This window comes from Urocitellus parryii, chromosome 11 (assembly GCF_045843805.1).
Source record: "Urocitellus parryii isolate mUroPar1 chromosome 11, mUroPar1.hap1, whole genome shotgun sequence".
Classification (NCBI taxonomy): domain Eukaryota; kingdom Metazoa; phylum Chordata; class Mammalia; order Rodentia; family Sciuridae; genus Urocitellus; species Urocitellus parryii.
Window position 1 is genome coordinate 80770242 of NC_135541.1, and position 23065 is coordinate 80793306.

The 23065-nt window shown below is 45.7% G+C and overlaps 1 protein-coding gene across 1 annotated transcript; it reads left to right on the forward strand.

The window, feature by feature from the left end:
- The first annotated feature begins 14290 nt into the window (after window positions 1-14290).
- Window positions 14291-17211, forward strand: LOC144249287 (PRAME family member 12-like). The gene is made up of 4 exons (XM_077791563.1): window positions 14291-14415; window positions 14788-15369; window positions 16208-16573; window positions 17139-17211. The coding sequence occupies exons 1-4, from the start codon at window positions 14291-14293 to the stop codon at window positions 17209-17211; spliced, it is 1146 nt and encodes a 381-aa protein (XP_077647689.1).
- Window positions 17212-23065: the final 5854 nt, after the last annotated feature.

Here is a 23065-nt window from a genome sequence, read left to right on the forward strand (position 1 = left end):
TGTGGAAGGGCCTGGGTTCCATCACCACAATCACAAATGTATGTGAACAAACAAATGAATAAGTAAATCCAATATTGATGTGACTCCACGGGGAAGTTTTAATTTGAAGAAAATTATCTAACTGTGAGGAGAACAGAGCCCATATGAACACAATGAAATGTTTTTTTTTTTTTGTTTTTTTTTTTTTGTTTTTTTTTTTTTTTTTAATTTGAATGCTGGTGAGCCTTTCTCAGAAACACCCTTGGTCAGGAAAGTGAAATGTTTTCCTTAAAATGGCAGCTGTCATTTAAGATGTCCATCCAGGTGCTAACCAAGAACTTTATAAGTCCTAAAAAGAAAAGAGAAAGTTGGACACAGCAGAGACTCCTAAAACTTACCCGTGAGAACAGGGAGGGAAAAGCACTCTTTGGTTCCCCTACAAGATAAAGGGTGTTTGGGGGGGATTGGCTCAGCAAGGAGGCTTGAGAAGAATAAGCATGCAGAGGGAATGTCTGTCATTAGCCTGTCATGATTAAGCATGTTTGCAATGCTTAAAATTAATCTAGAATTGTTTGCTGTGAATTGATTATGTCTATTGCAGTGCCTAGCATTAAGGATTGTCATTTTTCTTGATTAAGAACCTATTGAGGGCTGGGATTGTGGCTCAGTGGTAGAGCTCTCACCTAGCATGGGCAGGACACGGGTTCAATCCTCAGCACCACATAAAATAAAGACATGGTGTTGTTTCCATCTACACCTAAAAAATAAATATTAAAAAAAGAACCGATAGAGTGAAATTGCATTGAGTAATTTGAGTGAATAAAGCACCAAAAGGGGCAGAAGCACGTGGACAGTCTTTATTTCTCCCCTGGACTGCATACATTGCAATTTTGTCTCCTTGTGACAGATGCTTTGAGAGGGGGCTTCTAAATCCCAAAGCTGAAGTTCAGGAAGTGACCTTTAAGGTATATAATGAGAGAGGTGAGAAGGCCTGAAAGCAGAGATAGCAGATTCTCACTCAAGCCATCTGTCCCTGGTGTCATGAGTGGTCCCTCAGGACCACTCAGACCCTGTTTTAAATGTGGTCAGATGGGTCACTGGGCTCGTACATGTCCCAAGCCTCATTATTTCTGGATTTTTGTCCTAAACGTCATCAAGAGGAACACTGGACTGTTCACATTCCCTTAGTACATGGGGGCCCCCCAGCCACCTGGCCCTAAGGGTTCCCCTTTCCAACTCTTAGGACTGGCTGCAGAGGACTGAAAAGATCCAGGTCCCCATCACCCAACCACTACCATCACTCCATGGAAACTCAGGGTAACACTGTGTATGTCAGGTAGGCCCCTCTCCGTCCTCCTAGACACCAGGGCTACATATTCAGTCCTCGGGGTGTTCTGGGGGCTGACTATCAACCCTTACAGACACCTAGCCTTGTTTGTGCTTGCGGTTCTCTAATTTTTACGCATTCCTTTTTGGTCATTCCACAGTGTCCTGTTCCCCTTATGGGAAGGGACATCCTCACAAAGTTGGGGACTATGCTCTGCTTCTCCCCTCATAGATACTTCCATTCAGACTCACCTGCTGCTCCTCTGACCCTCACCCTTACCTTAGGACCATCCCATACTCTGTTGGCCAGTACCTTCTCATGACCCACTTCTGAGGTGGATGTTTTCAGTCCTTCTATCACCTCACACCACGATCCCATTCACATCTGTCAAAACCTCCTCCATTTTCTGCCCAATCACAACACTTGCTCTCCCTCCTTGCTGATGCTGTCCCTCTCTTTGCAGAGCAGACTTGATCCTAACAGACTTTCTCTCCCCTCTGAGGATTTGAGCTGGTTAGGACTCTGGTCTGAGAGCCCAGGACAATGACCACACACCTTTTCCCATTCACCTAGGGCTCTTCTTCTTTATCCTCTCACCGGCTCCCATGGGGAAGTGACTCTACCCTTCTCCTCCCCTCCTCCTCACAAGTCTACCCCCTGGAGATGGCAGTGAGAAGTCTCCTCTTGAGACACAAAAGTTAACTTAGATCTTGGCCCAGCACCAAGATTCTCGACCTTCCCATCCCTTCTCCTTCGCCAGTTCACTCTGAGTCTTGGTTCCCAGATGGCTCCTTCTTTCTTCAGGAGGAAATTCATCAGGCAGGATAGGCAATAGTCTCTCTAGCCTCGGTTGTGTAAGAGCCTCCACTCCCAATATCAGCAGGCTGAACTTGTTGCCCTCATCAGAGCCTTCACTTTGGCAAAGAGAGCTTCCCTCAATGTCTACTGCCCCTTGAATTACATTTAGACTGAACAAAACTCCTTCCTTGGCTCTTCCTCTGTTTCAGGCCCTCCCAAAGAAGCCACTCGACACCTCCTCTTTGAGCTTCCATATGAACAGCCCACCTCCCTGCTCAGCTCACCACCCTCTGATTCTCCACTACCCCTTGCTCCTCATCTTTTCTGGCCCCTTCTTGCATACACTAGGATCCCTCTTTGGCAACACAGGGATGTTGTTCTGGCAAAGCCAATTCTACCTCTTCTCTTTCTCCCACTCTGTCTCCTGGTGACCTGGTACTTTTCCCACTCCCAAAAGCCCGCCACCTCCTCTCAATTCTCTGCAAAATGGACTGGACTCTATTGGGTCATTCTTACCACTTGTTTGGTGGTCCACTTTGCGGGCATCCCATATCGTGTTGCTAACCCACATTTAAAACACTCCTCTCTGCCCTCATATCCTGTGAGAGCACAGGGTTTTTTTTTTTTTTAATAGATTGTAGTGGACACAGTGGCACACACCTGTAATTCCACCAACTCAGGAGCTGAGGCAGGAGAATTGTAAATTCAAGAACAACCTAGGCAAGTTAGTGAGACCCTGTCTCAAGATAAAAAAACAAGAGACCTGGGACATGGCTCAGTGGTCAAACAACCTTGTGTTCAAACCCCAGCTTCTCCAAAAAAGAGCAGGTTAGGAATTGGTTCAGTGTGTAATAGGGGCTCACTTGATGCTCTTTTACATATCTCTTGTAGCTTTGAAACTTACATTTTTCTCCCCCAAATCTTCTTCATTACCTCTCCTCCATGATCTTCTCCTTCCTGGTTTCTCCTTTCTAATGTCATTTTCTCTGAAACTTCTCTTTTAAAAAACCTGTTCCTGCTGATGGGCAGAACACAGCCTTTGGAACAGGAGTTCCCTCATTTCCTCTTTTTGCTAGCAATTTAACAAATATCCTTTTTCTTTTTTTCTGAAATCTGTGTACTCCTTATAGGGTTGGCATCAGGGAGTCTGAGCTTTTAGCAACCAGTGGTATAGCTCCCTTGGGCTCAATCTCCAATACTAAAAATAAATAATCAACAAGCAAGCAGGATCAGCATACCTTTCCCTAGGCCATTGGCAATTATTTTTGTTATAGTCACCATGCTTGCCTTCCTGGCTTTAAAGGGTTTTAAACATGTTAGGTTCAGGACAGGCTGAGTAAGCTCTCTGCAGGGCATGCCTAACAAAGTTAGATGCAGGGTGACCTGGCCACTCCAACCCTTCTGTCTTGTTCTTTATCAACTGTTTGCTTCAAGCCCAAATGCCCAAGCCCCTGCTCAAGGCTGAGCACTTTACACCCCTGCTCGAGGCTGAACACACAACCCCCCCTTGTGCCAACAAGGCAGCTTGCAGACCCAGAGAACCCATTAGATTTGGGCTCTAAAATTCCTTCCTGCCAGGCCCCTCTCTCTTGCTCTTGCTCCATTGCTCTTGCTGTCTCTTTCTTCTCTTGCTTTTGCTCTCCATTGCTCTCTTTTTCTTTTCTTTCTCTCTTTTCTCCTCTGTTGCACTGCTGCGATAAACATCTCTTGGTCGCTCCAAGTGTTGTGGTCACTTTCCTTTCAAAACACATTCCTACAACCACACACTCCAAACTACTGCCATCAGTTTCAGACAATTCAAGGAATCCAACACTGGTTGTGTCCTTGCTGAGGATGTTGATCAGCTGTGAACAACTGCATACTTACAGGTGAAGCTAATGGTGAAAGTTTTCCATCAAAATGACACCATTCCAACACAGCAGGGCTGGCAGGGTGCTAGGAAGTGGGCATCCTGGACCACAACTGCCTGCTAACCAGAGCCATACCAAAAGACTCACAGAACCACAGCCCTATGCAAAATCCACCACAAATTGTACATAAAAAAAATATTTTTCTTTCTTTAATTTTTTTTAGGTACCAGGGATTGAACCCTGGGTTCCTATACCACTGAACCACATCCCCAACCCTTTCTTATTTTTTATTTTGCATCAGGGTCTCAGTAAGATTCTTAGGCCCTCAATAAGTTGCTCAGGCTGGCTTTGAACTTGCAATCCTCCTGCCTCCACCTCCTGAGTCTCTGGAATTACACACATGCACCACTGCATCCTGCACAAAGTTATATTTTTATGAAAAGACACCCTTTCAGCAGCTGTTTGTCATCCTGGACCAAGGCCACCCTTGTTACTGTATTGTTGCAGCCAATGATAATAGTTTCAAAGCACCTTATGTGGCCTTTGAAGTCCTGTCTTCCTTTGCCTCCTGGATGGGCCCCCTGACTCTCTTTGCTTGAGTATCATTCATTCCCTATGCCTTCTAAAGTCAGTGTTTGGAGAGCCACTCTCTGTTGTTACCTGTGTGGCAGAAACATCTACCTGTCTCTAGGTCCAAGCACCAAGTCAAGGGTGGCACCTGAGAGTGACACCTTGCCATCTCAACCCTCTTGCTCAGCTGCCTCAAGAGATGCCCAAGAGCAAGAAAGAGGTAAGACAAGTCAAATTTGAAGGCTGGATTTCAAATATTCCTCAACTTAAACCACCATCTAGGTCTTAAAAATAATCCTAAGCCTGTTTCAACTGCAAATGTAAGTGAAACAAATATGGGTGATTTCTTAAAAAAAAGAAAAAGGCACAGCCCAAACCAACAAAAACAAACCAAAAGGACTCTCTGGGGGTAATCACAGCCACTCATGAGGCTGAGGCAGGAGGATGACAAGCTCCAGGCCAGCCTGTGTAAGATAGCAAGTCCTATCTCAAATTTTAAAAAGGGATGCACCATGTGTGACTGCACATATGGTGCGATGCTACATGGTGTACAACAAGAGAAAGGAAAAGTTGTGCTGCAATTGTGTACAGGGAATCAAAATGCCTTCTGCTGTGATATTTGCCTAATTAGAATGATAGATAGATAGATAATGAAAGAAAAAAAGTTCTAGTTACTTGAGATTCATTGTCGAGACTGTCATTTACTGAGATGACTCAAGAGAGTGGAGATATGGGGAACGGGAAAGAATGTTTTGGTGATTTGAGTTTTACAATATGATATGGTTTATCAATTTTCAATGAATTAGAATAAAACTGCACTGAAGCTAAAAGTAATAATAAATAAAAAGGGCTAGGGGTGGTGCTTGGTGGACCGCACCCTGGATTCAATCCCTGGAGCTGCAACACCAACACACACCAACAAAGATCCCTTTTGCATTTTCCCATAGGCACTTGCGTCTGACAGGTTGCATGAAGGTGCACAACTTTTTAACTCTGATGCTCCCCAATTGCTGATTGGCTGTTACTCAAACTCTCTCCTTTCATTATGCTACAGAGAATTCCCTTATGGGCTCAAGAGACATAGAAACTGATTCGGGTTGAAGCAGTCTGGGAAATATCCCACTTTGGGAAGAACTCAAAAGGCTCCAGATGACAGCCACCATGGAGACTGGGACAGGTGCCTTTGGCCCTGTTTCTATCTCTCGTGTCCCTGAGAGCCCACCATTCACACCTGGTGTTCACTCAGGTCTATCTTTCTTTCCTTCCTTCCTGCCTGTCTCAGTACAGGGGATGGAACCCAGGATCCCTAGGTGAGTGCTCTACCATTGAGCTCCATGCCCAGTATTTTTCATTTTTTATGTTGAGACACAGTCTTGCTAAGCTGCCCAGGCTGGCCTCGAGAGCACAATCATTTTGCTTCAGCCTCCTGAGTTGCTGTAGTTACAGGAGTGGGAAACCTGGATCTCTGGTTTTTATCTAGTTAACATATATATGTTGTTTGTTTTTCTTTTGTTTGCATGGACAATGAACCCCCAAGAATGATAAATTCCATTTTTCTTCCCTAATACCAGAAACAGCTTAAGACCCTTATTGGAGACTAAAGGCAGAGGTGTCTCAAGCAGCAGCAAGACAGTGGACTTCCACCGGGGCAGTACCAGGACATTCTCAAATCTATACTGTGTCTGACATGTAAGTGGATATTAAGAAACAGGCCAGGCCAGGACTGGTGGGGGAACGCCTGTAATCCCAGCAGCTGGGTAGGATGAGGCACCAGAATGGCAAGTTCAAGGCCAGCCTGGGAACTTATAAAGACCCTCAGCAACCCAGGGAGATCCTGGCTTAAAATAAAAATTAAAAAGTGATGGGAGGTAAATCCCCAATAAAAGATAGATGTCGAAAGAGAAGTACAAGTCTGGGTATCAGTGACTGAAACAACATGTTTCTTGATTGTTAATAACTTTGTTGGCCTCTAGGGCTTGGGATCAACTGGTGGGCAAACTGGCCACAATGACTGAGGTGGCTGTGATCACGTCTAGCTCTATCCCTATGCTATGGTTTGGTGCAATTTATCCCTAAAAGCTTCAGGTAATGGAAGCTTTGTGTGTTCTTAGAAAGGGATGGTTCTCCTGGGATGCTGAGTCTGTCCTTCTGAGAGTTGTTTACAAGCCTGACCTTGAGCCCCGGGTTGTTCTTTGGCTTCCTCCCACAGGCCAAACCAAGGGGGCTTCCTGATTTTGGCCTTGTATTTTTCAGAACTTTGAGCTAAATAAATCTCTTAAAAAAAAAAAAGTCTGTCTCAGGTATTTCATGACAGTAACAGAAAATGGAGTAGCGTACCAATCATCTGAAGGGATTCTTTTGTAGGAGAAATTTTACCTCAGGTAGGAATCTCTAAATTGGAAAATTCACTTAATAATATTTTAGCAACTGTTACAAACAGTTTGAACCTTTGAATTGCCTACTAGCACTGCAGTCTGAGAGGGATTTGGCCAAAGGCACACTCCAGAGGGGAAGTGATTTCTTTGTCCTGCTGTTCATCAGGAAGGAGTTTGTGCCCTAATTCGTGAAAAGTGATGTTTCTGATAAAAATCTAAAAGTTTTTAAAGAAGAAATGGGTGCTTTTCATGAGATGAGAACAAGCTCCACCATTGACTTATTCAGTTGGATAAATCTTGGTTCCTGGGAATCTTCATCCAGAGGAATTTTGCAGTCCGAGGCTATTATTCTCCTCATAGGTATGGTGCTTCTCCCTGGTGTGATGCAATCTCTCAAGGGTATTAAATGATCTATGGCCAGGCACCATGGTGCACACCTATAATCCCAGCAACATGGAGGCTGAGACAGGAGATTTGAAGGTTTCAAGCCAGTCTGGACAACCTAGAGAGACCCTGCCTCAAAATTAAAAAAAAAAAAAAGGCTGGGGGTATTGCTCAGTAGTAAATTGTCCCAGGTTCAATCCTCAGTACTATACACACACACACACACACACACACAAACACACACACACACACACACACACACACACACACACACACACATACACAGGATCCAGCAGCCACATGCATGCCAAATGATTGCCATCAGATTAAGACAACTCAAGGGAGCCAATGGTGACCGTGTAATTGCTGAGGATATTCCATGACCACAGTGTCCCTGCTGATGATGGTACTGTGAAACTCTGGAGAAACAAAATGAATTTATTTGTACCAAACTTGACAAAAGTGGATGCAGGAGACCATGCAAGAGAAGATCCTTAAGCTTGATATTTTGATCAAAGAAACTTTCAGGAGGACTCTGCCAATACCACATAAACACACACACACACACACACACACACACACACACACACACACTGCTTCTTAATCCCTGACTTTCCAAACAAGATGATAAGATTTTCTCTTGGCTCCCAAGAGATTAGTAAAACACAGAATGGGACCTGCAAACTCCATGGAATGCCAGGAGAGCCTTTCTTCTGCACTCCAACTGAGATTATTTTGGTTCATTCTTAAGCACATTTGGAAATTGGTGGACAAATGATACCAAAGATAATTCAAAATGGTGATAGCTTTCATGTGGAATGTTCCAGATGAACAACCAGCAAATAGCTGCACTCTAACAAGTACATTTCAAGCCAGGTGAGATGAGCCATGCATGTAATTCCACCTTCTCAGAAGGCTGAAGCAGGAGGATGGCAAGATTCATGCCAGACTTGGCAATTTGGCAAGCCTGCTTTAAAATAAAACAAAATGGACTGGGTGGGTTGCTTAGTGGGAGAGTGCCCCTGGTTCAATGCTCAGTCCTAGAGCTGTGGGGAATAACCTTTTATTATATATTGATTGATTGATCCTAGGAAATGAACTCCGGGGCACTTGACCACTGAGCCATGTCCCCAGCCCTACTTTGTTTTTTATTTAGAGACAGGGTCTCCCTGAGTTGCTTAGAGCCTCCACTTTGCTGAGGCTGGCTTTGAACTCTCAGTCTTCCTGTCTCAGCCTTCCTAGCTTCAGGTTGGTTTTTACAAGGTCTCTGATTACTTGGAAAAACAAAAACTGAGTCATCTCTGTTAAAATTTGAATTGTTGTTTCCTATGACACAACTTTCTATATTACCTTTCAAAATCTTTCATTACCCTTGCTAAATGACTTATCTTTCATAGTGATCTAGGCCCTTACTTTCATTAAGTGCTTTAAACCTTTTGAGGTTGTTGACTAACTTCTCTAGGATCAAATTCTACATTGTCACTTGACCTTGAGCTAACATTGGTATGTTCCACAGGGCTCCAGAATTTCTCAAGGTAATTCTAGAAGAAAGACATTAAGGCAATTAGCCTAATTTGTCAGATGGGAAGCCCTGTCAAATAAGACATGATATAACCTTGTTCAAGTTACATTTATTTGGCTCTTTTATTAATATTTGCTTCAAAATTCCACTAAATTCATAAAAATTCTAATATGTTTTAAGACATACTTCAGGACAATATATTAAAATGTATGCCAATCAAATCACCTTGTTAATAGCTGGTTAAAGCAAATTATCAACACATTTTTAAGCATGGGTATTCTAAGTGTTTATCAGAAAGTGTAACCATTGAATTTTTTTCCATAAAAGTAACTATAATCAGCTTCATGCAAAAAAAAGTTTTTCTTAAAAAAGAAAGAAATGAAAAAGAAGTAAAATAACTCTAAATGATGTATTTGAACACAGGTTTCTGATTTTTTGTTTGCTTATTTATTTATCCGTATATTTATTTATATTTTTCATGCAAGGGTGCAAATCCAGGTTCTTCTGAATGCTAGGCAAATGCTCTACCTTTTTAAATTTTAATTCAAAATAGGGTGTGGTGGTGCACACTTGTAATTCCATCTACTTAAGATGCTAAAGCATGAGGATCTCAAATTTGACCCCAATCTGAGAAATTTAGTGAGAAACTGTCTCAATAAATAAATAAATAAATAAATGGGCTGTGGCTGTAGCTGAGTGTTAAACCCTCCCTAGGTTTAATCCCCACTGCTAGAGAAAATTAAAACTAAATAAAATCACCACCTAAATATATATATATATTAAATGAATACCTAAACTATAAACGTTCTGCAAAAGTCCAGCTCCCAACAGAAAATCAGAGGCCTCGACCTGGAGATAGATGAGAGAGCCAATGCCTATTGAACAGACAAAATTGATTTTAACAGTGACTTCCAGGTAGAGGGAGCCTGAGAGCCACTACCTCAAAACCCACCTGTTGCTCAAATGTGGCTCAATGGGTCTCTATGTTGATTCCTAGTCATCCAATAATTCACTCAGTGGGGACTGAACCAACCAGGACAAGTTCATCCTGGCACTGAGATAGAATCAAACCCTAACCAAAGAATGGATGATTCAAGATGCTTCAGGAGAAAAGATCTTCATCACAAGAGGGAAACATAAATGGTGTCCAAATCAACAGGGAGTAACATGTGTCATAACCTGATGAGGGGGAGCGAGGGTGCTGGGAGGAGAAGGTCAGTGGGCAGCACTGCCTCATGCAACAACTATCACAAACCAGTCAGCCACAACCTCAGCTGTGCATAAAACTACCCCAACCTGTACCCCCCATGTGATGTAGGAGGACACCTGGCCAGTCACTGCCTGTTGTCCTTGAACTGAGGCCACCCTTTGTACTGAATTTGTGGAGCCAGTGATAATTGATTCAAAGCTGCCTTTGACACCCTGTCTCCCTTTGCCTCCTGGATGGGCCTCTGACTCATCTTTCTTTGGGTGTCCTGCATTCCTACCCTATTATGTCTGACTACCCTTGTTCTTTGGAGAGCCACTGTCTGTTGTGACTTAGGTTGACACTAACATCTACCTGCCTCCTGCACTAAGTTAAGGGTGGTAAGAAAAGGCAGCGCTGTGGCATGAAGTCACCCTTTCAGCTGGCTACACACAGACAAATGGCAGAGAAATTTAGAATTCAGTTGAGAGACTAGATTTCAATTGTTCTGGAGCCTAAAAAGCAATGAGGTCTCTGAAATAGCCTTAGTCCTACTTCACCGCACACATAGGAGATTAAATGTGGGTCATTTGTGGTAAGTCATTATGTGAAACAGAAACCAAATATAACCTCAGCCAATTGTAATTATCTAACTAACATATGATTATGTGATGTGAGCAGGGATATTTTCCAACAAGAGACCCAAAACGATTTTAATGGTTTAGATGATGTGTCTCTGAACAGCTCACATGTGACAATGTTTTTGAGGAGAAATGATTGGTTTAGAGCCTTCACCTACTCAGTGAATCAATCCCTGATGGGAATAGTGATAAGTGGGGGTGGGTAGAGTGTGGCTGGAGGAAGCTGAACATTGGGGGTGTGAATATGGGTGTATATTTTATATCTGGCAAGTGGCCATCTCTCTCTCTCTCTCTCTCTCTCTCTCTCTCTCTCTCTCTGTTTTCTAATGATGTGAGCCACTTCCCTCTGCACACTCTTCCACCATGATGTTCATCCTCACCTTGGAGGTGAGGCCACAAGCAATGGACTGCAGTCTCTGGATTGAGACTTCTGAAATTATGAGTCCCCAAATAAACTTTTCCTCCTCTGTAGTTGTTGGGGTTGGGTGTTGTGGTGACAGCATGAAAAAGCTGACTAACACAAAGACAGAACAACAAAGCAGAAATGCAATTCTGTATCTGCCGCCAATCAAACCATTCCTTCTACATCTTCCCTGTAAGTCCTCCCCTCACATGGCTCATCATCCAAGCATTCTCTCTCTTTCCGTCTCTCCTTCCTCAATTCCTGAATCACTTTTTACTCAGGATCTTCAATTTTTCCTTTGCCTGTGAACTTCTCACAGCCCAAAGGGCCCTGGAAGCTTCCTGGGGCCAAGTTTGCCTGGGAGATGTGCCCTGGGGGATCCCTGATTCTGAAGGAAGGCTCTCAGGTGGTGGCTGTCCTGAAGTCAGGGACACCTGGTATCCAAACCCGTGTCTTTCTGTCCAACATTCCAAGTTGCCCACAGTTTCCACCCTCTGTGGATTTCAATTTTTCCATCTGGTGGGGAATGGCGGCCCATGCCTGTGAATCCAGTGACTCTGGAGACTGAGGCAGGAGGATGGGAAGTTTGAGGCCAGCCTCAGAAACTTAGTGAGGACCTAAGCAATTTTGTGAGACCCTGTCTTAAAATCGGAAAAAAAAAAAAAAAAGGAGAAGCGCTAGGATGTGGCTCAGTGGTAGAGCACCAATGGGTTCAATCCCCAGTTCAAACAGACAAACAGGACAAGTCTTCCCCCAAGTCTAGAAGACTGATTTCACCCTTGGTGTCCATTCTTCCTCCTGAGTGGCCCTGATCTACTGCAAGGTAATGTCACACCTATGTGACTGTTAGACACCTGGTCTCCATCTGTTTTCTTCGTGAATGATGCTAGTATCTTCAAAAAGCTGTTTTTTACTATGGAATCTTTAGAAAATATTTTTTTAAAAAATATTTTGGATATGGCAAAGATATCACAATGATATTTGGGGGGTTTTGTTTTTTCCTACTGTAGGGATTCAGTGCTTTTCTGTCTTCCAGGCATGAACAGGAGAGTCACATATGGGCAAAATTCAGTCCACCGTGTGGAGTGCATGGACGGAGGCAACCCTGGCCCTCACTCTCCCTGATTCTGCCCTCTTGCAAAAACATGGGATTCAATCAATTAATCTGGAGAAAGAAAATTCGATCCAGATTAAGTGGGTGGAGATTGGGGAATATGATTAGATACTGCTTTCTGATTGGATACTAGTCAAAAGGTGGAGGTGGGGGCGTGGTCTGGGAGGTCCATAAATGCTTCTGCAGAACCAGAGGAGAAACACAAGAGTCCTGGAGCCCAAGGAGAATCATCACCACATGCTGAGGCTTCCAGCACTCCGCACACCTGGAAAGATCCTGTAAGTCCCACACCGCCCTGAGCATCACCGAGTCACCTCCTCACCTGTGCGGATTCAGGAAAAATTTTCTGTTTTTTCTCATGAACCAATTTAGGACTTAGGGTTTGCCTGTCAGTGAAGTTTTTCGTTTATCCTGAACATTAAGATTTCCACTTTAGTTTATGTCTCTTTCAATTTTCATTATTTCTTTCTTTCTTTTTTTTTTTTTTTTTTTTTTTTTTTTGGATCCAGGGATTGAACTCAGGGACACGCAACCACTGAGCCACACCCCAGCCCTATTTCTTATTTTATTTAGAGACAGGATCTCACTAAATTGCTTAGCGCCACTCTTGCTGAGGCTGGCTTTGCATGCATGATCCTCCTGTCTCAATCTCCGGAGCCCCTGGGATTATAGGCTTGTGCACGCATGTCTCACATTTAAAAATATAAATAAATAAGTATACATGGACTGCATTATTTTATCTATCTATTTATTTGGAAGTGCTGGTGATTGAAATGAGTGCCTTGTGTATATGAGGCAAGCATATACCAACTGACCTAATGCCCAGCCCACCATTTATTAATTTTTATGTGCTGCTGAGGATCAAACCCAGTGCTTCACACGTCCTAGGCAACTGCTCATCCACTGAGCTCCAGCCCCACCCCCTTTAAAATTACTTAAGTAGATTGCAATCCTGTTACAATCTAATTGATTAGAATTCTATTTTGTTTTATTTAAGGAAGATTTATTTATTTATTTGTATATAATATTTATTTTTTTACGTTTAAGTAGACACAATATCTTTATTTTTTTATTTTTATGTTGTGTTGAGGATCGAAGCCAGTGCCTCACGCATTCCAGGTGAGTGAACTACTACTTCAGCCATATCCCCAGCCCTGGAATTCTATTTTCTGATAATAAAAATATTTATATTGTGCATCCTTAAAATTATACTTTTTGCTGTGCTTGGTGGAACATGCCTATAATCCCAGCAATTTAGGAGGTTGAGGAAGCAGGAGGATTAGTGTTCAAAGCCAGCCACAGCAAATTAGCAAGGCCCTAAGCAGCCTTAATATAAAAAATAAAAAGAGCTGAGGATGTGGTTCAGTGGTTAAGTACCCAGAGTTCAATCTTTGGTATCAAAAACAAACAGGGCTGGGGATGTAGCTCAGAGGTAAAGCACCCTGAGTTTAATCCTGTGCCACAAAGTTAATAAATACAAACCCAAAGGGGTAAGGGTGTAGCTAAGTGGTAAGCTACCCCTTTCTTCAATCCCTAGTATCACCAAAAAAAAAAAAAGAAAGAAAAGTATAAGTAAGTAAATTAATTTAAAAATTCTCTTTTTAAAAATGAAAACCAATGACACCCACTTTAGTTATTTATTTACTGAAGCTATAGATTGAACTCAGGGGCACTCTACTACTGAGCTACATCCCCAACCCTATTTTATTTTTCATTTTGATACATGGTCTCACTAAGTTCTAGGCTGGCCTGGAATTTGTGATCCTCCTGCATCAGTTTCCCAAGCCATGGGGTTATAGGCCTGAACCACCAGGCCTGGTTTGGCACCCAAAGAGTGAAATTGGATCAATCAATTGCCAAAGCATCCACTTGGCTGAGTGGTTTCCTTGGGGTGGGTATAAGGTAGAGCTCTGGAGCTTGGTGTGAATGATGTGTTTGGGCAGGGCATCCCCCAGGATCCCTCCATGCAGACCCCAAAGGATGAGCAGCAGACCCCACCTACACTTCAGGAGCTGGCAGGGCGCAGCCTCCTAAAGGACAAGTCCAGGGCCATCCTAGCTCTGGAGGACCTGCCCATACAGCTCTTCCCACCACTCTTCATGGAGGCCTTCAGCAGGGGACACACTGAGGTCCTGAAGAAAATGGTGCAGGCCTGGCCCTTCACCCGTCTGCCCCTGGGGACCCTGATGAAGAAGCCACAGCTGGGGATGATCCGAGCGGCACTGGATGGGCTGGACATGCTGGCTGCCCAGCAGGATCGCCCCAGGTGAGGGGGACCCTGGAAAGGAGCTCCCTGGGTGTCCAGGGAAGTGATGGCTGTGGGCAGGGAGAGTGGGTGCTGAAGTGTGCCCAACAGGCTTCCTGTGCTGCCAGCAAGGAGGGTTGGAGAGGCCTTGGCCATGCTGAGCCCCATCTGGGAAAGGCTTCCAGATGTGGAGGTGCTTGTGGCAGCTGCCATGACCCCTGAAGGAGGTTGCACCTGCCCCTCCCTCAGCTGGTACAGGTGGGGGCATCAGGCTGGATTGGAGGGGCAAGGGGTAGAGTAAAATGAGACAGAAGGAAGAGGTGGAGCAGGGAGCAGCAGCTGAGAGGTGAAGGCAGGGGCCTCAGGGCTGAGACTCTGCTGTGGTCCCCGCAGGAGGTGGAAACTGCAGGTGCTGGATTTGCGGAAGGTTCATGGGAACTTCTGGAGGACGTGGTCTGGAGCCGTGGTCAATGCCTGCTCACCAGGAGTCATGAAGGAGAGGCAAACAGCGAAGGCCTCTCCAGACACAGGGCCCACTCTGCCTTTGAAGGTGTTATTAAACCTGCGCTTTCAGCAAAGAACCCTGAATGCATTCCACTCCTTCCTCTTTCGCTGGGTGGATGAGAGGAAGGGTCTGATTCAGCTGTGCTGCAAGAAGCTGCAGATGTGCCCTTTGCCTGTCCATACCATTGAGAAGATCTTGGAGAGGTTGGATCTGGACTTTATCCAGCAGTTGGATGTGCAGTGCTTTTGGAGACTGTCCACCTTGGCTACTTTTGCTACCTATTGGGGCCAGATGAGCAACCTGAGGAAGCTCTTCTTCTCCCACGTCTATGTGTCTGTCTATGCTTCCCAGGAGGAGAGAGATCAGTTGATGGATGACATTGCCTCACAGTTTGTCAAGATGCACAGCCTCCGGAGGCTGTACCTGGATGGTATCTTCCTCCTAGAAGGCCGTCTGTGCCAGGTGCTCAGGTGAGGAAGCAGAGGGATCTGTCCTAGGACATCAGAGCAAACTCTTCATCACATGAAACTTCAGCGGGCACCTGCTGTGTGCCAGCCATGGTGACTTAACATTGATGGAGATGTTAGAAAGTCAATGAAGTGTTTGTTTCCCTCTTTCCTGAAGCCAGGTCTCACATAAACCCCCACACAGAAGCAGAGTCCTAAACAAGGGTCTGTGGTCTGGGGAGCAGAACTCTGCTGGGGAGCCCATGGTGGGGAGAGGAGCTAGTGAGTGGGTGTGAGGTTCCTTCCCTGGGAGGCCTGTCCATCAAAGGCGGGGAGAAGCAGGGTAGAGGGGAGGGCGCTGGAGGAGGGAAGCCCCCACACCTGCACCTTTCAACAGAGAAGCTCTGTGCTCTCCAGCGGGGAGCAGAGTAGCTGCCTCCAATGCCCCCCTGGGGAAGGCTGCTCTGAGCTCTGGGTGGTGACTCTGGACTGGAGGGTGAGGAGCAGGGGTGGAGGGTACAGGTGTGAGCCCTGCAGGAGGGTAACCTTAGTTTGTGCGGCTCCATCTTGCCTGGGTTTGTTATTTGTGCATGTCTCACCCTGACCTCCTCTGCTACAGCTGTGGCTTTCTGCTTGGCAGAGAGGAGGGGCGCCTTAGACATGTTGGACCCACCTGGTCACTCAAGTGGGGGTGAATGGCTCAGCATGAAACAGGGTGACGCAAACGAGCAGATTCTGCAACAGGCAGAGTCCTGGGTGGAGAGCCATCATCAGAAGGTCTGGGTGACTTTTGGCTTGGGCCAATTTGTCTTCTCCTACCTTGACATCACTCCTCAGAACTAACTGCTTGATCTTTGCTTAGGCTCCTGAAGACCCCCCTGGAGACCCTCTCAATAACCGACTGCCTGCTCTCAGATCCAGACTGGAATGATCTGTCGGGGTCTCCAAACCTCGACCAGCTAATACACCTGACACTGTGGGGCAGCAAATTGATGAGTTTCAGTCCGGAGCCTCTCGTAATTCTGCTAGAGAATGCTGCAGCCACCCTTGAGACCCTAAACTTGCAGGACTGTGGGATCACCAACTCCCAGCTCCAGGCCATCCTACCTGTCCTGAGCTGCTGCTCCCAGCTCAGGGTCTTGAGCTTTAATGGGAATGACATCTCCATGTCGGTCCTGAGCAACCTGCTGCTTCACACTTCTAGGCTGACCCGGTTGAGCCTAGAGAAGTACCCTGCCCCTCTGGAGAGCTATGATGCCCAGGGTGCCATCCACCCAGGGAGACTTTTCCAACTCATCGATGAGCTGATGGAGATACTGAGGGATGTGAGCGGGCCAAAGAACGTCTTTTTCTATACTAAACCCTGCCATAGATGTGGCAACTGGTTTATCTATAACCTGCCCTCCAGTCTGTGTTGCTGTTGGCTGCCTGCCTTGTGGGATGCATATATTTGAAATGTTCTCCTGTGCACTTGAAAATAAAGGTAAGACACCAGTGTCTCTCCAAGGGGAACTAGAAACAGGATACCAGGGCACTGCTTAACATGAGTGGGAACAGAAAAGCTGATGCAGGAGGCCTGGGTCACAGAGGTTTGGTTCCTGTCGGGAGACTTGGAATCGATGGGGACATGTGTCTTAGGAGTCAGAAACAGGAATCTGAATTTCTGGAAGTACATTTGTGCTGAGAGGTACACAGGGCATGACTCCTGCATGGATGGTTGCAAATGAGCGACTTGCAAATGAGCCACTTGGGGAACTTGCAGCAGAGCCTCTGCTGTCCTCCATGGTTTTCAGCTTAAAGGTCAGGAAGCTAACCCAGTGGCTGATCAGTGACACTGGAGCCAAGGACCTCATGGCATCACAATAATGCAGGGCCATTCTGAGTATACCCTCCATTCTTTACTTCTCTCTGAGTGCCATTCCTTCTGATGCATGTGGCTGTTCGATGGGGTAATGCACCTGTGGTTGCCCATGGAACTGAGAACACTAACCTCCTCTCCAAAGTAGTTTATCTGAGGATAGTAGGAGACTTCCATCTGAGTTATTCAGGTCATACTAGACCACAGCTTTATCCACAAGGGCTGATGTTTAGGGAAAATTAGTCTGAGTCTTCGTGTGTGTGTGTGTGTCTGTGTGTTTGTTGGGGATTGAACCCAAGTGTGCTCTACTACTATAGAGAACTTCATAGAATATGGCTTATAAATCCTTGTAAAATTTTAAAACCCAACAGTCAAGAAACCTAAAGGAAGGTTGGACGTGTACCCAAGAGTTTGATGCAATAGATAAAATTATAAATGTAAGATTTTCTGCAATTCCAAACCCCAACACCTGTCATCTAGTGGGCCTGCAGACTCCAAATGGTTCATAGCAGACACCTTCACTCTGCTGTCTCTGGTACCCAGGTGATAAGCAGAGCCAACACTGTTGCCTTCTGAAAAATCAGCAATAAACCCAGACTGGGAATCTACAAGTGTGCCCTGAAACCCCACATCACCCCTCTCAGGCATCACGCCAAGACCTCTCAACCATACAATGTCCTAGAAATGCCTCTCACTCCATTTGCAAATGATTTGTTTTATGGTCTCCTACAGCACAGGATTCTAAAATAGTTTTTCTTCCCCTTTAACAGTAGGTGGCAAATGAGATCCATAAGACCTCCTTGGATAAACTTGAGTTCTCTAAAGAAGAAATCCATTATGCCTGGAGCAGTGCCACATGCCTGTAATCCCAGCAGCTCAGGAGGCTGAGACAGAAGGATTAAAGGTTCAAAGCCAGTCTCAGCAAAAAGTGAGGCACTAAGCAACTGAGTGAGACCCTGTCTCTATATAAAATATAAAATAAGGCTGGGGATGTGGCTCAGTGGTCGAGTACCCCTGAGTGAAATCCCAGTACACCCCCTCCCCCCAAAAAAAAAAGAAATAAAGAAAAAGTCTATTACTTAGGTTATGCTCTCTTTATGCAGGAAATTTTCCTCTTACCTGAAGAAAAAAAGACATCCCAGGTCTCCCTAAACCCAGAACTGAGATAATTAAGAGGTTTCTCTTCCATCTCTAAGATTCAAATCCTCTATGATATTGTAACCCAGCTTTTATAATTTCTCTCTAAAAGTTTTTTTTTTTCAGTATTTGGGTTGGAACCCTGAGGCTCTCTAGCACTTAAATACAACCTCAGTATTTTTAATAATTTTATTTTAAGTTAGGTTCAGTTGCCTGAGCTGCTCAACACAATGGCACAAAACTAAAAGCCCAGCAATTCAGGAGGCTGATGCAAGAGGATCATAAGTTAAAGGCCAGCTGCAACAATTTAGGGAGACCCTGCCTCAAAAAACAGGGCTGGGAATGTGACTCAGTGGTAGTGCACCCCTGGGTTCCATCTCCAGCACCATAAATGAACAAATAAATTGCACTTGCTATACTCTGGCCACTGGTGATGTCACAGAAGGAGATGCTGGAGAGTGACCGAGGTACCTCAGGGTCTGGTCCCCTGTTTAGTCCTGAAGGATGGACTCATCACCACCCACACAGAAGCAGAGAGCTAAACAGGGGTCTGTGGTCTGTGAAGCAGAACTCTTCTGGTAAGCAAGGTGGTGGGGAGAGGAGCTAGTGAGGTGGGTGTGAGGTTCCTTCCCTGGGAGGCCTGTCCACTGAAGGTGGGGAGAAGCAGGGTAGAGGGGAGGGTGCTAAAGGAGGGAAGCCCCCAAACCTGCACCTTGTAACAGGGAAGCTCTGTGCTCTCCAGCAGGGAGCAGAGAGCCACCTCCAATGCCCCCCTGGGGAAGGCTGCTCTGAGCCTCAGGTGGTGATTTGGAGTTGAGGGTGAGGAGCAGGGATGGAGGCCTTGCAGATGGTGGACCTACCTGGTGTAAGGCTTACCCTGAAATGGGTGATGTGAATGAGCAGATTCTGCAACAGGCAGAATCCTGGGTGTTGACCATCATCAGGGGTCAGGGTGACCTTGGGCTTGGGCCAGTTTGTCTTCTCCCACCTTGACGTTGCTCCTCAGAATTAACTGCCTGGTGTCTCCTTAGGCAACCCTTCCCACCAGATGCTCTCAGTTACTAATTTGCTGTACTTGGAATCAGAGTTGAAGCATCTGACCCTGGGCCTGGGTATCAGACAGCTGAATCTTGATGGCATCAAAATTTAAACCCAGATGTGGTAGTGAATACCTCTTATACTACTGGCTCCGGAGATGAGGCAGGAGGATCAGAAGTTCCAAAACAGCTTCAGCAACTTGGCAAGACCCTGTCTTGAAATACAAAAGGAAGTGGACTGGGGATGTAGGTCTGTGTTAGAGCACCCCTGGGTTCAATTCCCAGTCCCCCTTCCTCCAAAAGATGTCCAGTTTAAGTCTTGTGATCCTCCAAGTTCTGCTACAGAAAGTCATAGCTACTCTGCAGACCCTGGAATTGCAGACTGTGAGGTCATGGACTCACAGTTCCATGCCACACGCCTTCCCTGAGCCGCTGCTCCCAGCTCACCATGTTCAGGTTCTATGGTGCCTCCCCAGGTCAGTCCTGGAAAACCACCTGCTGCACTGTGCCAGGTGGAGCCAGTTAGGCCTAGAGTGTGTGCCCCGCCCCTCTGGAGACAAATCAGTGTCCTACTCTCCATGTTGGTGGTTTGTCCAGCTTCGTGCTAAGCTGATGGGGATACTGAGGGACATTAGGACTCCCCTGAACATCTGGATCTGTGCCCCCTCCTGTGCTTACTGGGTAGACAGGTGCCCTTTAACCTGGTGCAACTGGATGTTTCATGGCCCAGGTCCCTGTCAGGAAGCAGCTGTGCCACTACTGTGTGCCTTCCCAGTCAGGTGCATAGGAAAAGCTTTCCTCTGGGCACTTAGAGATGAAACTCAGCATGTAGCTGCAAATGCAGAGGGCCCTGGCTTCAGGGTAGCTGGGAAAAGACTGAGGTGAAGGATTCCCTGCTTCCTGGGGTGGGAATAGAACTTAGCCTTCCTGCCCGCTAGGTAAACACACTACCCCTGAGCTGCATTCTCAGCCTCAGAAAGTTAGCCAGGCCCTCAGCAACTTAGTGAGAACCTGTCTGAAAATGAAAAAAAAAAATTGAGGGCTAGGGATGTGGCTCAGTGGTACAGCACCCCTGGGTTTCATCCCTAGTACCAAAATTTGTTTAAAAGTAAAAATTAAAGGGCTGGGGATATAGATCAGTAGTAGAGAGCCTCTGGGTTCATTCTCCTGGACCACAAAAATGAATGAAAGATGAATAAATGGATTGGCATTGTGACACATGACTGTAATCCCGGCAGCTCAGGAAGCTGAGGCAGGAGGACTCAAAGTTCAGGTCCAGCCTCAGCAAATCAGTGAGGCCCTAAGCAATTTAGCAAGACCTTGTCTCAAAATACAAAATACAGAGGGCTATGGATGTGGCTCAGTGATTAACCATCCTTAGGTTCAGTCCCCAGTACCAAAAAGGAATTAAAAAATAAAGTTTTAAGGAAAATTAGCGTTCAGCATCCAGAAGAGTGTGGATTTTGGGAGCACTGTTTACCTGCAGTGATCTCAAGATAAACTTTTCCAAGTAGTAGATTTCACACGCCACCTGCTGGTAGCTCAGAACTCGTGGCATGAGTTTTTATAAGCATAACTACCATTGACTATTTTTGAGTGGTATATTTCAAAACCCAGTACTGTAAAATGATGTTTGAGTATAAATATTTGTGCTGTGATTTTTTATATAGTGTGCATATTAATTGATTTCAAAACTGTAAGGAAAGTTTAGTACTGGGTTAGATTTTTGTTATTGTAACTAAAATGCTTGACATAAACAACTTAAAACAGAGAGCTGAGGCGGATCCAACATGGCGGCCGGCGAGGAAGCAGCAATTCCAACGTCTCCACTTTAACGGGATAAGAAAGACCCATCGGAACAGCTGCAGCCTACCTACGGAGGAACTTCTAGCATAATTCCCTTAAGAGGAGAGCTGCCATGAACTGGTAGGTTTATTGGAAGTGACAGTTTGTCCCAGAGAAGTGGATCTTGGTCGGCCAAGCGGGCACAGAGGTCTAATCCCGCAGCCATTAGCCTCTCCAGCAAGCGGCTCCCCCTGGAGGCCTAGCTCTCGCTCTGCGAGCAGCCGCCTCACATGCCCGGTTCCTAACCACGCGGCCACAGCTACCCGGCTCTACAAGTGCCCCCGCGGCGGGTGAAGAAGTCAAGTCCTGCAGCCAGCAGACGCTTTTGCAAGTGGCCGGGACCCGGAGCGGCTTGGCCCGCCCCGCCCGAACCGGCAGTCGGCTTCCGCCATCCGGGCTCCCCTGGGAGGTCTAGCTCTCGCTCTGGGAGCAGCCGCCTCACCTGCCCGGTTCCTAACCACGCGGCTGCAGCTACCCGGCTCTATAGGTGCCCCCGCGGCGGGTGCAGAAGTCAAGTCCTGCAGCCACCAGCAGCTTCTGAAAGCTGCGGCGGCCCGGAGTGGCGTGGTAGCCCAAACCGGCAGACGCCCCCGCGATCCCGGCTCTCCCGGGAGGCCCTGCTCTCGCTCTGCGAACAGCCAAACCACCCGCCCGGATCTTAGCCACGCAGACACAGCTGCCCCGCTCTTCAGGTGGCTCCCAGTGGCCCCACTCAGCTAGAAGGGTCCCCGCATGGCCCAGCACATGGCCATGCCCTCCGGGCTATGCTAACAGCCCCGCCCATCTGGCGAACAACCGGGAAACTTCAAAATCTCTTCATGGACGTGACCGCAAGGACCAAAGGACCCTCGACTCCCAACTCCCCCTACTGCCAGAGTCAGGCAGACCTGAGACCCACCAGCGGAACAGGCCTAGAGGCCTGCCAGCATGGTAGACACGTCACTCCAATTGGAGTAGGGGCAGAGCAGAGCAGCCACCCACATAACAAGACATAACAATCATAAATATATATGCTCCAAATAATGGTGCAGCTATGTTCATCAAGCAAACTCTTCTCAAGTTCAAGAGTCTAATACACCACCATACAATAATCATGGGAGACTTCAACACACCTCTCTCACCACTGGACAAATCTTCCAAACAAAAGTTAAATAAGGAAACTATAGAACACAATAACACAATTAATAACCTAGACTTAATTGACATATATAGAGTATACCACCCAACATCAAGCAGCTACACTTTTTTCTCAGCAGCACGTAGAACCTTCTCAAAAATAGACCATATACTATGTCACAGGGCAACTCTTAGACAATATAAAGGAGTAGAGATAATACCATGCATCTTATCTGATCATAATGGAATGAAACTGAAAATCAATGATAAAAGAAGGAAGGAAAAATCAAGTATCACTTGGAGAATGAACAATAGGTTACTAAATGATCAATGGGTTTTAGAAGACATCAAGGAGGAAATTAAAAACTTCTTAGAGTTAAATGAAAACACAGACACAACATATCGGAATCTATGGGACACATTGAAAGCAGTTCTAAGAGGAAAATTCATTGCCTGGAGTTCATTCCTTAAAAAAAGAAAAAAACAACAAATAAATGATCTCATTCTTCATCTCAAAATCCTAGAAAAAGAAGAGCAAAACAACAGCAAAAGAAGTAGAAGGCAAGAAATAATTAAAATCAGAGCTGAAATTAATGAAATCGAAACAAAAGAAACAATTGAAAAAATTGACAAAACTAAAAGTTGGTTCTTTGAAAAAAATAAATAAAATCGACAGACCCTTAGCCATGCTAACGAAGAGAAGAAGAGAGAGAACCCAAATTACTAG